General features: G+C 37.9%; 1 protein-coding gene across 1 annotated transcript in view; it reads right to left on the reverse strand.

The window, feature by feature from the left end:
• The window catches only part of LOC141426384 (adenylate kinase isoenzyme 5), a 69,108-nt gene that overhangs the window by 44,652 nt on the left and 6,491 nt on the right, over positions 1-17,965 (reverse strand). The window contains exons 4-5 of the mRNA XM_074085249.1: positions 13,434-13,576; positions 8,635-8,817 (exon numbers count right to left, since the gene is read on the reverse strand). Of these exons, the coding sequence (XP_073941350.1) occupies positions 8,635-8,817; positions 13,434-13,576 (326 nt within the window). The remainder of the gene's footprint in view (positions 1-8,634; positions 8,818-13,433; positions 13,577-17,965) is intronic.

Here is a 17,965-nt window from a genome sequence, read left to right on the forward strand (position 1 = left end):
AAACCCTTTCATCTCACAGAATTGCCAGATCTCTCGAGCAAACCGCATATAAAGCGTGGATGTTGTGTGCCTCCAAATTTATTTAATACTAGATGAAAACCCGGCTTCGCTCGGTAAAATGTAGACTCATAATAATATATGTTTGAAAAAAATTTTTGCCAGTAAAGACTGTCGTACTTATCGAAAAATCTGACGTATATTCCCAGCCTTAATTTATTATCACAAACACTTTAACGGCTAACCTACGTATCGGTATTTCACCAGTAGATATTTCTCCTAAATCTTATTTGCCCACAATAACTACGTAGTCAGTCCCAAAGTTCTGTCACAAATGAAAAATAATGATAAAACAAAAAGTACCAATCAGTTTTTAATAAATTATATACCAATTTAAAGTATATTTAATAAAAAAAAAATTTAAGTACTTAAAAATTATTCAAAATGACTTCCTTTGTTTTTAATACAGGCCCTTAATCGGCGCAGCCAGTCGTCTATCGCAGCACGCACCATTTTCATGTCTATTTCAGCGACTGCTTTTCTTAAAGATGACTTCAGGCTCTCCAAATTTTTATGGGGTTTAGCACAGACCTTCCCCTCTAAGACCTGCCCAAATTTTAAAGTCCAGAGGATTAAGGTTCGGACTGGAGGAAGGCCAATCTTCGTGTCTTATAAAGTCGATTTTTTGACGGCCAAACCAGGCTTGAGTGGTCTTGGCTTTGTGTGCTGGCGCAGAATCCTGCTGGAACACAAAATTATGACCTGAAAATAGCGTGTTGGCAGATCTTTGACATGCTTATCCAAAACCGTCTCTTGGTACACTTTCGCACTGATTTTGACCCCTTTTTCGAAAAATGAACCTCAGTTGGCCCGTAATAAGATCAAGAATACTCTCAGAGCTCCTAGCGTACACTCTATCATTATGTTTATTGTACTTCTCTTCAATATCGAAAATCTTTTCGTCTGTAAAGAGGATATCACGGTGTCATTTTTCGCGTACCGCTTTAACAACTTCCGGGATCTTTTAAACCTTATTGTTTTTAGACGGGCATTAAGTAAGTGCCCACTCTATTTTTTGTATGCTCGCAGACTAAGATCTTCGTTTAAAACCTTTTTGACGGTTTTTCTACTGACACCCATCTGCAAAGCCATCAACTTTCTGTTTTCGGACAGGATTTCTTGCTATGCGTGCCTTGATCGCTTTGATCACTGCTGGTGTTTGTACGGAGCGAGGCCGGCCAATTCTTTTCTTGTCCTCAACACTGGAGACTTCATTGTACCTGTCAATCGTACGGTAGGTACACAAACCTAAGCGTTATATTTACATTTTTGAGCAACTTGAAAATGGTACTTGGCGAGTGCCCACAGCGGTGCAATGCTAAAACAGCTATTCGGTTTTCTTTCAACGTCCACTCCATCGTGAGAAATTGCAGCGAATGACTGTTTATTGTTTTAAAATAATTGACAAACATTCAAAAATGGAATTCAATCAAATTTTCTTAAAATCATGTTTAAATTTAAAAATAATGTGCCAGTGACAGAACTTTGGGACCGACTACGTATGTCTGTCTCATAATCAAAGAAATTAGACCTAAAGGGCCCATATAAGGTACGATCCGTCTGTACGATCGATCTGATGAAAATCGACGAATCGTACCTTAAAAGGTCACAATGGAGAACGAAATGCAAACCTGTGACACGTGATGACGTGACACTCACGCCACTTTGATGTGATGACTTTGACATGTTTACTTCGCAACGCCATTATATATACTCACTCAGTAATTATTCCATTTTTTATTGAAAATACTCGCTAAATCCGAATTTTCTACCTACAAGTTGTCGACTCGGAACAAACGTCAACAACTGAAGATAGTTATAGTTGAAGGTAGTTGGTGATAGTTTTGAGTTTTGATAAGATCCATTCAAGTTTTTCCGGCAAGACGTTCGTTTCTTTTTTGGGCGTGACGCACGCGATTGTGAAGGCGAGCCGTATCTAAGAGCTAGCTAGTATGAAACGGAACGTTTTTATAACTACCCAAGATGGCGACTGCGGTTTGTTTGTTCAGTGCCATTAGAATTTAACGAAATTCTCCATAACCGAATTTTGCGGATATATGTTGTCGACTCAGATCGACTAATTTTTTACGCTCTTCATTTGATGTGCATTTCGTTCGAGTCTACCGTACCCCTGGACGAAATTATTAATATAGATGCTATTGCAGTAGTATTACTTATTTGCAAAATAATTTCACAGTTGTACAGATCCAATGCAAGAAAATTCAATCCAAATAGGCTGCTAGTAATTCCTAGTGATTAAAATTACCATAATTGAATTCAGGACAACAGGTCCCCAGCCAGAGCCACTAGCATGATAGCATCAGAATATATTTCAAGTTTATAACAAAAACTTTATTTTTAGACAACTACGTTGAATATTATGCTTTCACCAAAAATCATCATTTATTTGTTAATTAACATCTAGGGTTGCATTGAAATTCTTTCTACTATTAACTAAGGCCAGTGTTTTAAAAGATTCAAGAAATTTAGTATGGAGCCAGGCACATTTTAGGTACTGCTGGGTAAGATGATACCAAAATACCTATGAACTTAGCAAATTCACTAATTTTGCAACTATATTTCTTTATTAATTTAACAACATGGTCATAAATCGAAAAAATTTAAATTCTTTTTCTTTTAGAAAATTAAGTAAGTACTTGTCATATTTCTAAAATTTGGTACAAAACCTAGAAATGTATGTTATGGCAACAAACAACTCATGAAGGATGGTTGCTTAATTAATTGACATTTAGTTATTTTATTTTGACAACTTTCTGCATCATTTCCTATATACAGTATGTCATAAAATATATTGCTGTTAATAAGCCTTTGGACCAAAGGCAGTGGATAACCGGTTTCATAAGTTTTGTAAAGGCAACCATGGAGCTGTATTGAGTTGAGACCAAATGGGAGGCACTGGAATTTGTATAACTTTTCTTTGAAAAGAAAATATAACACGCACATTACATATATAACAATGAATTACATATAAGTCAAAGTCAAAATATCTTTATTCAATTTAGGCTATAACAAGCACTTATGAATGTCAAAACAAAAATCTACCACTGGTTCTTATACCGGTTATATAATTCAGATTCATATACCGGCAGTAAGAAGTAGACGTTTTCCAGTCTACTGTTGCTATAAAATAAAGCAATGTTTGTTCATAAATTTGACAGCTCTGTCCTATTATTATCCTCTAATTTAGGTGTTATGGGTTTGTTTAACTGTTTCAAGTATAGGAAACGCTTGTTAGGTGCCATTAGGCTTTATGATAAGAAAAAAGCTTGTCAAAAATTATTTATTACTATGTAAACATTCTTTGATAGCACCATTATCAAGTATTTAGTTAATTTTATTTGACAAGTCAGCACCTTGAAACTGAGAAACTATTGTTTTTTCAGAATGGAGGATTGAAACGGGTGGTCACCAAAGACTATGTATTTTATAACCAGAAATTCAGTCTAAAATAACTGAGTCTGTAGTGATTTGCTCCCATCTGTCTAGATTAGTATTGGAGTCTACCTGACCTGCCTGGTTGACATTCATTGCCTGCGCTGTGGAGGATGCTTACTGCTAGCCGGACGCTGCTCTTGGGCTGATGTCTCTGGAAGTTGCTCTTGTCCTCGGGCAAGCTGCTGCTGCTGCTGGTGACCGGAGTGGAACTTTGTTACAATTATGTTTTGGTTTATCCTTTGGCCTTTACTGGGCATGGTGGGCTTCAAACTCTGTCAAGACATTTCTTAGCAGACTGGCTATATTATTATTATTATTTTTTTTTTTTTTAATTGTAAAATTATTGCCAAACAGGAGACCTTCAATAAGACTGTTGTCCATATCAAATCTTTCACATAATTGTTAAGTCTAGACACAAGGATGTTTCATCAACTCTTGGATAGGTATTTCATAGTGCATGTAGCAAAGTAAGTGTGCTGAACAACTTAGATATTCTAAAATTTTAATAGTGTTTGGAATTTCCTTAATGACATTTGTCATTGCCAGTCCCACACTTAGTTGTCAGCTGTTTCTGTTCTTCAACTATATTGAAATATCGTTTTGAAGCATTGTCCAAGACTTTAGCTTTAGTTTCAACATTCTAGGCGGGGTAATGGACAATTAACCATATTTGCACTGAATGGTGTCCTTTGACAAACCAGTTTACAGGATGTTTTCCCCATCTAATGCAAGCTCATCAGAGAACAGATTTTCAATTTTCGGACCCAAAATTTTCATAACAGACTCGGAGAGAGGTTCACTTCCTCGGGGCGCTCACCATAGCTGGCGCCCCCCCCCCTTTCTGAATTTTTCTAAAGATACTTCTTCCACCATCATCCCAATCTCCCTTAGATCTTCTGGGTCTGTCGCTGTAAATGCAATGAGCATATTTGTCAGCCTTCCAGTATACACAATATATAACGTCCACACGGTAGACCTCTCGTGAATACTCGGGACTATTGTGTATACGTGCATGTGCATAACGTGCCACCGGTAAGCCTGAAAACACAACATGCAATTGTCGTGATAATCACAACAAAATCGGCCACTGGCATGCCTCCCGTGCATGCTCTGGACTCGAAGAAATGCATAAGACATGCTGTGAGTTGCTGATAAACCTCTCGTGAATATTCTGAACTCGAAAAAATCTAACCTCTAATAAGGTAGGTATTGACTTAGTGGTATTTCATCGGATGGTGTACAGTTTCTCGATGAATTCTTCAATTTAACCTGTTAGGTATCTGAAAATTTGATAAGGTTGATGGTTGTTTATAAAACTTACGTGCACACTGCACGTGTTTCATCATCATCAGAATCCGAGTTAGACTCCGAAGCATATTGCACCAATTTTCCTAATTTTCTAATTTTAAACAATAAATCTGCTTTTGTGTATATTTTCCTTTTGTTCATTTTGGCTAGTAATTATTCAAAATATATAAAACGAGCGACGAATATGGTAACGCTTTCGCACAAAAAAAATACAATGGCGGCGATCAAAGACGGAACAGGAAGCCGTACGAGGATGACAGAGAGGAGGCGTTTTTTCCTGTATTTACTTTAAAATATTGTGGTAACGTAGTAGCGTAAGAATATACGACTACAAGTTTTCTGGATCATGAGGACGAGGTGCTGAACTATAATTTTAGTTAACGTAATTAAAAACAAAACTTACCTACGCATTATGGACGCGCCATTTTTGTAAAACTTTGCATTGTTATTATTTTTCAATTTTGTGTCATTAATTGCCTATTTTCTCACAAATGTATTGAAAAACGTCGTATGATACACGGTTGGCAGGCAAGGTGTTTTCCAAACTCGTGACCATGAAAACCCTCGCCTTGCGGCTCGGGTTTATCACTCGTAAACTCATTTGTAAAGCCTTACTTAACAACCTCGTATAACAAATATCTATTGTAACTTTGGCCTCGTCGATATCTTTGCACGTGACTGTACTTTACTTATGTATTATATAATTTTTTATTAATAAAATATGTGAAAGCATTACTCTGTGTTGTCAATGACACTATTTTTAACACCCAACGCCAAAAGAGGGGTGTTATAAGTTTGACCGCTATGTGTGTCTGTCTGTGGCACCGTAGCTCTTAAACGGGTGGACCGATTTGAATTCGGTTTTTTATTTGAAATCAGGTTTTCTAGCGATGGTTCTTAGACATATTTCATCAAAATCGGTTCAGCCATTTTTGAGATATTGAACTTTGAAGTGACAAAGTCGGGGGTTTGCCAATTTTTTGTTGGTTAGGTTATCCAAGAATGTCGTCATGAAGTTTGGATGAATGGTAGGATGGAAGATTGGTTGGCTGGGCTACAAAGAGGACCAAATAGATAAATATGCATAGATACATACATACATATGCTCGAAAAACATATCCCAGAGCTCATCTTCAGAGCAACACAACCGTTCACCATGCTACGAGCTGTTAGACCAACATAAGCTTCAGAGCAACACAACACAAGTTTCAGACTAACACCCCATAGCGTGCTGAACGGTTTTGTTGCTCTGAAGATGAGCTCTGGTTGAGTTCGAAACGCGTTAGTATAGTGTGGTGGGGCGATAGTTGTAAATCTCAATTTGTATGCAAACACGAACAGCGCCTCTAGCGGAACGTTTGCGATGTTCGTGTTTCCATACAAATTGAGATTTTAACGCGAACGCGATCGAGACGTATTTTGTAACCGAAAACTTACACTAAGGGTACTGAACCGGGAATAATATTAAAAACAGAGGCTCTATAGGTCACCGGTAATCCGATCATAATGGCCCCACTTAATTAAAATCACAACTTAACTTTTGGTTTTTTTTTCTAAAAAACTTAATCGTGAATTCAATGTACGCCATCCTAGAACCCAACTGACGTCGCCTGTCACTACAAATATCAAACATTTTGCTTTACATTGCTTCTTCGAATTAACTTAAAAGTGTAATAAAAATTAAAAAACGAATTATTTTTAAAAGTCACTGAAGTAATGTTGTTGAGTTTGACGAGTACGGTCTACGTTTTAATTATTTGCCCCTGTTATAGGCCACACACGGTAGACTTCCCCAAAGTAACGTTCTGCTTCATATACTAAATTACATAACCCTCCTTCGAGCAGTCGAGCAAAAACCAACATAAGCGCGCACTCTCATATAAACAAATCCCATTAAAACCGAGTACCATGTCGTAAACATCCATTTTACGCCCACGTTTCAATTTCAATACGAATTAGTAATATCGCAATTATCGGGACCTGTTCGTAGGCATGATATCACCGGCTGGCGTAGCACTTGATTGTAGGCTACGGGCTATTGCTACGCCGTAGAGGTCTACGAAGTGTTAAGGCCTACGCTAGCTGACGCGGTTTGTACGGATCGGGTGGACGCGGACGCCTATATTGAATAACCCTAAGGCACTTGTCCCACCGCCGACGATGAGCGAGAAGCGAGCAGAGTGAGTAACTAGAAACGAGTGGGCGAGCAGTGAAAAGCGAGTGTTCGAGCACGACGGGCGATTACTCGCTCCACTCGCTCGAGCCGGGCGGCCGCCAAGCTAACAGCGCTGAGCGAGTATCGCTATAGCTCAGCGAGTTTTATAGCTCTTGTCGCTGCGACAAAAGATGTAAGAGCGAGTTCTCGCCGGCAGTGTGAACCGCCAGCGATCAACTATTAATATATGTCTCTTTTACTCACACAGGATCTTATATCTTTTGTTCGTTTCTTGAGCGAGAAAATAGTCGATAGCCAATCGTTTCCTCGCCGCCGGTGAGACAACTGCCTATCCAACAAAAAGTTGGAAAACCCCCGACTTTGACACTTCAAAGTTCAATATCTCAAAAACGGCTGAACCGATTTTTATAAAACATGTCTAAGAACCATCGCTAGAAAACCTGCTTTCTATTAAAAAAACCGCATTCAAATCGGTCCACACGTTTAAGAGCTACGGTGCCACGGACAGACATAGAGGTCAAACTTATAATATAACACCCCTCTTTTTGCGTCGGGGGTTAAAAATAGTAAGTAAAGGAGGGCTTGGGTCTGTCTTTTAAAATTTGGCGTTTGAGATCGAGTGCTGTCTATCGGTTCGTTATTCGGTTGTCGGGTATCGGTTCTTGTCAAGCGTTTCTCTTCAAAAGTGCCAATCGATCTATAGATGGTAGAGCGCCACGAAGACCTGTTCGAAGCAAGCTCCTCCCAACCTGTAGGATCAATTCCGCAGGCGTTAAGGTGCCTCTTGAGCACGTCCTTATAGCGCAGATGCTGACCGCCGTGCTTTCGTTTACCCTGAGCCATTTCTGAATAAAATACAGCTTTGGGTAACCAGCGATCATCCATACGCAAGACGTGCCCACACCACCTGAGCTGGCGCTACATGAGGATAGCTTTCATACCGTGCATTCCGGAGGCACGCAGGACCTCACAATTAGACACGATCCTGCCACTTGATATTCAGGATAGATCTTAGACACCTAAGGTGGTATGTGTCGAGTTTCCTGATATCTGTTTTGTAGAGGCACCATGTCTCAGCTCCATATAGAAGGACTGGTAGGATTAGTGCCTTGTAAACACTAATCTTAGGTGCTGTTTCACCATCCATTGATTAGCGTTAACCGACGGTTAAATGTGATGCCGTCTCCGTCTATTCGGACAAAACAAATAGAGACGGCATCACACCTAACCGCTAGTTAACACTAATCAATGGATGGTGAAACAGCCCCTTAGTCTCGAGCTTTAGATCATGGGATCTCCAAACACGATGAGTAAGTCGACCGAAATTGGCTGCGGCGTTAGCGATTCGTGATGATATCTCCGAAACTAAAGTATTGTCGTGCCTGATATTGCTACCCAAATATTTAAAGTTGGACACCTCCTCCAGTGATCTCCCCTCCAGATACACTAGAGCGCAAGAAACGTTACGCAATAGAACCAACGGCCTCTAGGGTCATAATAATGATTAAAGTATACGTCGATACGGCACCGTACATGCGGTAGATTATAAAACAAACCTATTCTAACCTAAAAAGTTCTACAGATCATTTAAAAATTTCTAGGAAATTTATGGCGGGAAAAATGACAGCATGACTCACCGCTATCAGCATCCCGCTCTGATCGAAGTACTCGGCCACCGGCATTACACTCCGGTAGAAGTTGTTGAGCTCCATTCGCGCCAGGCTTAGCACCACGTGACCGAGTCGGGCGCCATATTCGATCTGACGCTCCAGCACCCGTTGGCGCCAACTGACTAGCACGACACCGCTTATCGTTTGTATCTGGAAGATGTAGTTAGATTAGTAGAATAAATACCTGGCCGACCCCATTCTTTTTTGTAAAATCATGTTTTTTTGAAGACGATTTAAATAAATAAATAATAATAAATATCACGGGACAATTCACACCAATTGATCTAGTCCCAAAGTAAGCTTAGCAAAGCTTGTGTTATGGGTACTAAGCAACGGATAAATATAATTATATAGATAGATACATACTTAAATACATATTAAACACCCAAGACCCGAGAAGAAACATTCGTATTTTTCATAAAAATATCAGCCCCGACACGGGAATCGAACCCGGGACCTCAAGCTTCGTAGTCAGGTGCTCTAACCACCTAGCCATCCGGTCGTCAACATTATAAATCTGCCGTTTTATGTATTACATCTTAGTTATTATGAGTGCTATACGTTTTCAAATTATTGTATATGTTTATTATACACACGAGCTTACACGTAGTGATGAGTGTTAGGTATATATTTTGTTGTTATACCTCGTATTACAACTAACCCAAATAATTTATTATTTATCTACTACCTACTCTAGTTGTCGATCTGTATCAAACTGGACAACAGTTAAAACACAAGAAATCACACGTCACCGCGCTTGAAACTGAGGCCATGTTAACATATTTTTCAAGTACGCCATATGTTAAATATTCTTTTTAAACGTGTAAAAAACCGGCCAAGAGCGTGTCGGACACGCCCGAAATAGGATTCCGTAGCCGTTATATCAAACTTGCAAGGAAAACTATAACAGGTAGTTTCATGTTCAAGAAAACTATAACGTTTAAGTTTTCTTGAGAATTATTACTAGTTTAAGAGTAAATAGCAGCCTAAGGTATAAAATATACCTAAACTTGGAATATTCCGTACAAAATACGAAATCCTTAGAAAAATATTACTTACTTATTTTTTTTCGTATACCATTCTGATTTTTTTTTAATTATTCCACCCACGGGTCGATTTTAGAGGCACTTTAAAGTTGAATATTTCGCAAACAGATCACTGAATTGAAAAATCATCTTAGCAACCCCCTAATCGTTTTAAAAGACCTATAGCTTTCTAGCATTGATAGTCCCTGATCAAAGCCGCGGACGGACGGACGGACGGACAGACAGACAGACAGACAGTGCGAAACTATAAGGGTTCCGTTTTTGCCATTTTGGCTACGGAACACTAAAAACGTCCATTCAATGTACAATATCAACTTTACACATGTTAAAAAAATGGAAACCCTAGCGATAATGATGGTCATCAAGTCATCAATATTCAAACAGTGAGTCATAGGTTGGCTGCCACTGTGTCGGCTTAACAATTAGGGGGCCTACCACGCTCTCTAAATACGACTCAGTTTAGGCTCTAAACTGATTTGCATCGTTATTTCGTACCACGACGTTACTTTTGCGATTCAGTTCAAGCACGTTTCAGCGACAGCGATACAGACATTTTCATTCGCTCATTTCAAGCGGTTTTCGTACCATGACGCTTAACTTGAGTGGGAATTGAATCGCTTCAATGTCAAATTTAGCGATTCAGTATAAGTTACTCATTGGAGTATTTTTAAATTTCAAGAACTTTTAAACATTTATTCAAGTTTTATAACTTTTCATAGGTACTCACGACATTTTGCTTCTTAACTCCTCATTGATAAAACTATTTTTTCAGTGAGAAAAGAGACTCGTGGATTAGTGACAGCGTAAACATTTTATTTGTAATCAACACAACGGTTAACACGGTTCTTAACACGGAATGACATAGAGTTATGGTTTTCCAAAATAAAGAGGGTTTAGTATAAAATATTTGGTTTGCATATAGCGGCATCCCTTTCGCGACTTAGCGTTTCATTTTCAGACCAGAGACAATATCGGTCTTTCATTCACATGTAAACCATTGAGACTCAGCTCTGAGAAATAAACGTCGTGTACCAATTTCGACGATTCAGTTTAGGTGCCTAAATTGAACTGCTCTGCGTTTGTATCGTTTATGAAAAGATCATGGTAGGCCCCCAGTATGTTTATAAGCAAAAGACATGATTCAGAAGGCAATGTTGCGAAAAAGGTAAAGTTCAGACTAAGGTGTTAATTATGATTGGTTATTTGGAGTCTTTTTGTATTATTTATTTCAACTCCAAATTTGTTACTGTTACGGTCATCCCGTAAAACCATATCGAAAATACAAACTGAGACATGGATGCGTGCCATACTCCTATGGCACGCAGCACGAAATGCTGAGGATTTGCGTTCGATTCCAGGCCCTGGTCTCTTTTTCTGGTTTTTCTGTGCATCCATGTCTCAGTTTGTATTTTCGATAAGGTGTTAATGTTAGATCTTAGAGCTCGGTATGAATAATTATGATATAATTGAGTCTTTTGCTTAAGTTTAATATGGTTATTTTATGCAACTTTTGACATTAAATTATGATTAACTTATTGGAATTGTTTGACTTTGTATATTGATTGATTATTTTGATTTAATATGTTATAATATAATGCAATACCTACTAAACTTTAAAAAAATATGACTTAAGTATGTATTAAATATTACTAACAAACTATGGATCCTGGCCTGCATTAAAGCATTTTTTTTTATAATATATAATTTATAAATAAATAATTTATTTTCTTTCCTTCTTTCATCAGCCAGAAGATATCCACTATTGAACAACCTCCCCCTAAGGCTGCGTTTCCACTAGAGATGTGAGATGTGGTGAGATGAGGTGTGTGATAAGAGATGAAGTATGAATAACCTCGCACTACTCATATTAACACTTACTTATTGTGTGTTCGACTGGGGGATTCACAATTACATTTCAATTCATCATCCCAGCTTATATACGTCCCACTGCTGGGCACAGGCCTCCTCTCAGAATAAGAGGGCTTGGGCCGTAGTTCCCACGCGGGCCTAATGCGGATTGGGAACATTTCAGTTAAGACATGGCATTTGATTTTTGCTAAAGTACTGAAATCGTTAGAATGAACATCGAACTCCCACAATCCTCCGAAGCTGGGAGAAAGAGGTGTAGAATGAATGAATTTTGAATGTGTTGTTTCTCACCATATAGGTATTCTAGCGAATTGGGAAATGGAAACACGATTAGTGTAAAATTTCTCGCTAGATTTGAATACTAAAGCCACCCAAATTTTATTTTTCAAATTGTTCCGAAACTAGCTAATTTTAATAATTATTTATTCAGTCACTTATTTATGTTTTATAATAAATAATGAATAAGAGATTAAAAAGTGTCCTATTCCGCATCGCGATACCTACTGTTGAACAAATTAGAATAGAATATAGAAGAGATTTTACGAGCCCTGACGCTGCGTTAATACATTCTTAGGTTATTTTTTATTTATTTAAACTTGCGCGTTTTAACCACTCACTCCAACATCCCTACCACGTACAAAATATTTCTTGACAAGCCAGTAAGATTTGGAGAGCTGTTAGAAATTTTAGAGTTGGTAAATATTCGAGGCAGTGTAAAAAAGCATCATAAACCAAATGTAATCAAAATACAGACAACAAATTAAATTACAGTCTTAGACATATTACACCCACAAACATCACACCTGTATTCCCAAATGAGGTACCTAGGCAGAGCACACCAAACGCTACCGCTTCGGAGCCACTTTTAGCAATTTTAGGTTTTAAGCTTGACAAAAACGGTGCAACAGTGACCGTTTGCTAGCCTATTAAACATACATACAGACATATTAAAAGTTGTTAATTATCTCCTAATACCAAGCGTATTACAAACACATGTTTCAATTATGGAACTAAACTCTAATGGCCAATGCGTGATAAACCATCGATCCATATTTTGTCCACAAAAATCGAGCTGTTAAGGTCGCTGAGGATAGTTCTAATAGAACCTATAGCTTGTCACGTACGATATCAACTTAGAGACGCAGTTGGAAAAATATAATAAACGTTATAATATAAACTATATATAAAACGAACGGCGACGTCCTTATGTCATCGATGTAGAGTGAACTATTGCTTAGTTCAAAGTAATCATGGTATTTTAGATTTCTCGATAGTAAGGAGTTTATCGGTAATATTCGGTAGGTAGTTATAAATTTGTGAAGCTTGGCTACGTATTTGTGAATAGGTAGGTAAGTTTTGATGTCAACAGTACCTACGGCGTCTATTTGTGAATTATGCATATTTAGCCAAATAATAGAAAAAAATCGGCCAGCGGTTCCATACAAATTTGTATTGTAGCTAAGCATATGCAATGTAAATCGAGTAAAATGTACGCAGTGTGAGGTCATTTTAGATGGTTACTGATATTGGCAGACAGACAAAAAAATTATGATTTTCAGACTTTTTGCTTCATATACCCTGCAATTTCAAATTTTAGGACGACCGGAAGTACCTACCCTTTAAGTTTTTCGGTTACGTCAATTTGTATTATTACACCAGGTCATCCGTCCATCTCGTTGGTGGATGTCCTACGCTTCAAGATACACTTTCGCACTTATAATATTAGTATGGATACTATGGATTAGTAAAGATGAGCCAATCGCAAGTAAGACTATCGCCAAACCGACCTCACGATATCACTTATCAGAAAACCCTCATGTTAAGAATTATTACAGAATAGGGGTCTGTTACCTTGTCTGAATACTCCGCGACGTCCCTCATGGACCTCGGGTACCCGGAGACCAGGTACGTCTTGGCTGTAGGCGCCATCTTCATCTCCAGCATTAGCACTTCTGTCACCGTCTTGCTCGACAGTGTACCGAAGTCTTGCATGTCTAAAGAACAACATCAGCATTTAGCGTTGAGTTACACAGTACAGACTTTTTTAACGACAATAAAATTTAATTAAAATATAAATAAATAAATTTGAATTCCAAATATACTCGTATATAATATACTAATCAATACGATATAATCCGCAATGTGTTATTATTACAGACTACCCTTAAAGTTTGTGGTTATAACAAAAATACACGCGGTACCTTTTATGTGATAGTCTTTCGCACGCGCTAAGATTTGTCTTTGCGTGAGTCAGCAAAGGACGGGCTGGACGACAAGCAAAAAGACAGAGAAAGAAAAAGGCAAAAAGATAAAGAAGATGATAGAGAAAATAGGGAGTGCAGTGTTTTGTTGTTATTTGTAAATTGTACTGCGTTCGTTGCGAACCTTTTTAACGTATTAGCGGCCAGTAATAAATGTAAAAAAAAGTTTTCATACGGTGCATGTTAATCTCTATGGTAGGTTAGGTTAACGCTCTATTGTGCCTTTTTGATAGCCACACAAGCGTGTTTAGTTTACTACGTTAATCGGAATAAGGTCTTTCCAATCTGCCTTACTTGCGTGAGGCGAATGACCGGCTGAATTTGCATTAAAAATGTTTATATATTTTTTTCACCCTTTGGCGTTCAGTTGGTAAGCTTTGGAAGCAAATCATAGGCCGTTTCTGACGCTCGCAATCGCAATCAAATGACAGATTTCACATACAAAAACTGTCATTTGATGTTTGAGTTTTTGTACCCGTTTGTCAGGATTGTTTTGTTAGTGATTTTGATACATCAAAAAGGTTGTAGAAGGCAATAAACTTCTAAAATCTGACACGCTCGTAACCGATTTTTTTTTGATAATTCGACAAGAGCGGACCCAGGGTGGGTGGGGGCTCGTTATGGAAGTCATGACCCCCTGGGCTCTGAGCTAGGTCTACGACAACAGTAGATATTTTCTTATACTCATTGTTTTTAACATAGTTAATATCTTCCTACGGCAAAAGAGGAGAATTGACTGTTTTCGATGTATGTTATTTTACAATAAGTTTCAATGCTTTATTTATTTGACCATGTGACCCCCCCCCAACTCCCTGGCTATAAAGCTGGATCCGCCTTTGCATTACGCATATCTAAATTTATTTACTAATATGTCGGAATGACGTAACTGTCTTGCACGTCGTGTGGTAGCTTTGTCAACTAACTAGATACCTAACGTTTCTTGCTGTGCTCTTGAACCAGGCTTTATAGTTCAATACATGTGACAGTAGGCTTCATGAATTTCTATTCTCTTCTCTGACTCCATCTACATCTAGATCAAGTTCTTAAAAAAACTCATTCACATTTCAACCCAATCTTACGGTCAGATTGAGTTCAAATGTAAATAAGTTTTATTTATTTGTTTAAGTAAAACGCGCGAAATCAACGTTTTTATTTATTTATTTAGTTTTGCATAGCTGCTGAATTAAACAAGAATACATTCTGATCCAGTTCGCGCCTCAACTTTATTTTGTTTTGAAATGATAAAACTAGAAGCGAGATTTTATTCGTGTTCGAACTATTCGTAGACAGCCTATTTATTACCTTGAGACTATTTGGTAGCATGTGTCTATTCCCATAACTAGTAAAACTAGGGTGACAAGGGCATTTAAAATAAGTGGACACTACTATTTATTGTAATTTAAGTTTAAGTTTGACCGAAGTTCCATTGGTGTCTTTTGAGGTTATTTCTACTTTACGAACAGCGCCATCTGTTATAACGTAATATTTTAGCTGATAACTGTTTGTTGACCTTATTTTTGTTATGAACTAATCAATGTAAATATAATGACTAAGGGGCTGTTTCACCATACATTGATTAGTGTTAACCGACGGTTAAATGTGATGCCGTCTCCGTGCCGGCAAGTATTAAAATGGATCAGTTACTTGCACGAAGATAAATAGAATAGTCAAATTAAACTTTTGAAAAGCATGCTAATTCAGAGAGTAGGTAGCTTACGGAATAAAGTCGTACCAAAACTACACTAAGAAAATGAAGATACTAAGAAAGAGAAGAAGATGAAAATGTCCCTGAGTAGACATCTAAACAGTGCCCATCAAAGATATCTCTATCATTCAGCATATAATTGAAAATGTAGACCACCATAATTATGAAAAACTTCAAACATATTTTTAAACAAGCACTGTTTAAAACTCATTTCATACTTGTCAACTCGTAAAATATATTGGTCACTTCTGAGGAGCTTGGCAGCCAAATTAATTGGATAATAAAGTTTGGCATATTTTTAGGCTTTCGTGTGACGACGCCGTAAACGTCAGAGAAACTACATTTAACGTTCATAACAAACCTTCGGCCAAACATTGATCAAAGCCACCCAATAAAATGAAAATTTTCCTCTTAGTTACGATTTTACTCCACCGGCTCCTATTTTGGGTGGTATTTGGGAGACTGTCATGAAATGTGTGAAGTGTGGTGAGCGCCTCGACGAAAGAAAATAAGGCGATTAATACGAAATGGTGACTGGTATTGATTTACACTTGCTTATACTGACACACTGAATGGATGTGAACAGCAATCTGTAGTTATCTAGGTAAGTTCTAAGTACTAAGTGTTTTATTTAATATCTAGTATATTTTTACACAGGGTAAAAATAAGAAAATAACTTATTTTTATAAGAGTCCTTTTATGCCTTGTATCTTAATTAGTCGTTTTAACTACACCAATTGACCTAGTCTCAAACTACGCAAAGCTTGTACTATGAAATGAAATTAAATGAAATATTTTTATTTATGGGTAGGCAACGGATAAACATACTTATATAGATAAATACATAGGTACTTATTTTACTAGCTTTTGCCCGCGGCTTCGTCCGCGTGGAATTCAGTTATCGCGCGCTGTTCTCTAGAGAACTGTGCAACCTATTTCACTCTCTGGCCCATAAACTATCTTTATGCCAAAAATCACGTCAATCTGTCGTTCCGTTTCGACGTGAAAGACGGACGAACATACAAACACACTTTCGCACTTTAATATTAGGCCCCGACCGGGGGTCGAACCCGGGACCTCAAGCTTCATAGTCAGGTGCTCTAACCACTTGGCAATCCGGTCGTCAAATGGTTAGAGTGATACGGCTCTTATGTGTACAGGTATGTGTTCAAGGTACTGAATTCGTCTAATCTTCCATTTTCGACACAATGGCAACAGCGTGATAACTAATGTTTTGGCTTTTTACTTTAAATATTTAAGCTTTTTTCTTTTGAAAGACAATGACTTGCGTTTTCATTTTAAACACTAGAAAATTAATTGGATGTATTAATTAATTAAACAACGCCGCTAATGCGATTATAATCTGAACGAATAATTCTTAGTTGACTCAATCGATTCAACGCAACGGCACTTTTAATTTAATTTACTAATTCATTAGGTCACTACAAGTTTTTAAGGCAGAATGAAAAAAGACGTACTTAATTGGGTATAAGTAATCCAGAAAACTGAATCGTGTGCCAGGGTGGAACCATTTCACGATGATTTCTTTGGCAGGTGCATGGAATGTCAACAAATAATAAAACAAAGTCAAAGTCCACATATTTATTCAATTTAGGCTATAACAAGCACTTATGAATGTCAAAAAAAATCTACCACCGGTTCGGAAAAACCTCTATGTTGAGAAGAATCCGGCAAGAAACTCAACGAGGTATTTTTTTTAAACATATTTACAAAATTTGCAAAGCTCGTGGTAAATTTCAAATGTAATTTCGCACATCAATTTCGAAAACTCAGAGGTGCGAGCCGGGGTTTGAACCCACGATCCTCTGCTTGAGAGGCCATAGGTCAAACCACTCGGCCACCACGGTTTTTGAGTATGCATCTATCTATTAAATATGTTTCTCCGTCACCTAGCTTGACTAGTACATGTACTCTGTGACTAGTACCTACCTATAGCACAAGGTTTGCTTATTTTGGGACCAGGGCAATCGGTGTCACGTGTTCATGGTATTTTTTTTATTTGCAGCGTAAATGTACCTTCAAGGTGAAATGGAAAAAACCACACAAAGGTGACACCTCGATACGCGACTGTTGTATCAGCGGAAACAGTTTGTCACGTTGTGTTTCAGATATATTACAGCACGACGTATTACACCTTTATTACCCGACTGTTTTGGCCGGTATATGAATGGAACACAAATTTGACGCAAAAACCAAATAAGTCTAGTCTGTAACGAAAATACAAACTGAGACATGGATGCACAGAAAAACCAGAAAAAGAGACCAGCGCTGGGAATCGAACCCAGGTCCTCAGCAATCCGTGCTGCGTGCTATAACCCCTACACCACTGCTGGACAGGAATCTAGATACGAATTTATCCTATGCATACATATCTCAGGTTGCTTATTTCTACTACG

This window comes from Choristoneura fumiferana, chromosome 3 (assembly GCF_025370935.1).
Source record: "Choristoneura fumiferana chromosome 3, NRCan_CFum_1, whole genome shotgun sequence".
NCBI classification, from domain to species: Eukaryota; Metazoa; Arthropoda; class Insecta; order Lepidoptera; family Tortricidae; genus Choristoneura; species Choristoneura fumiferana.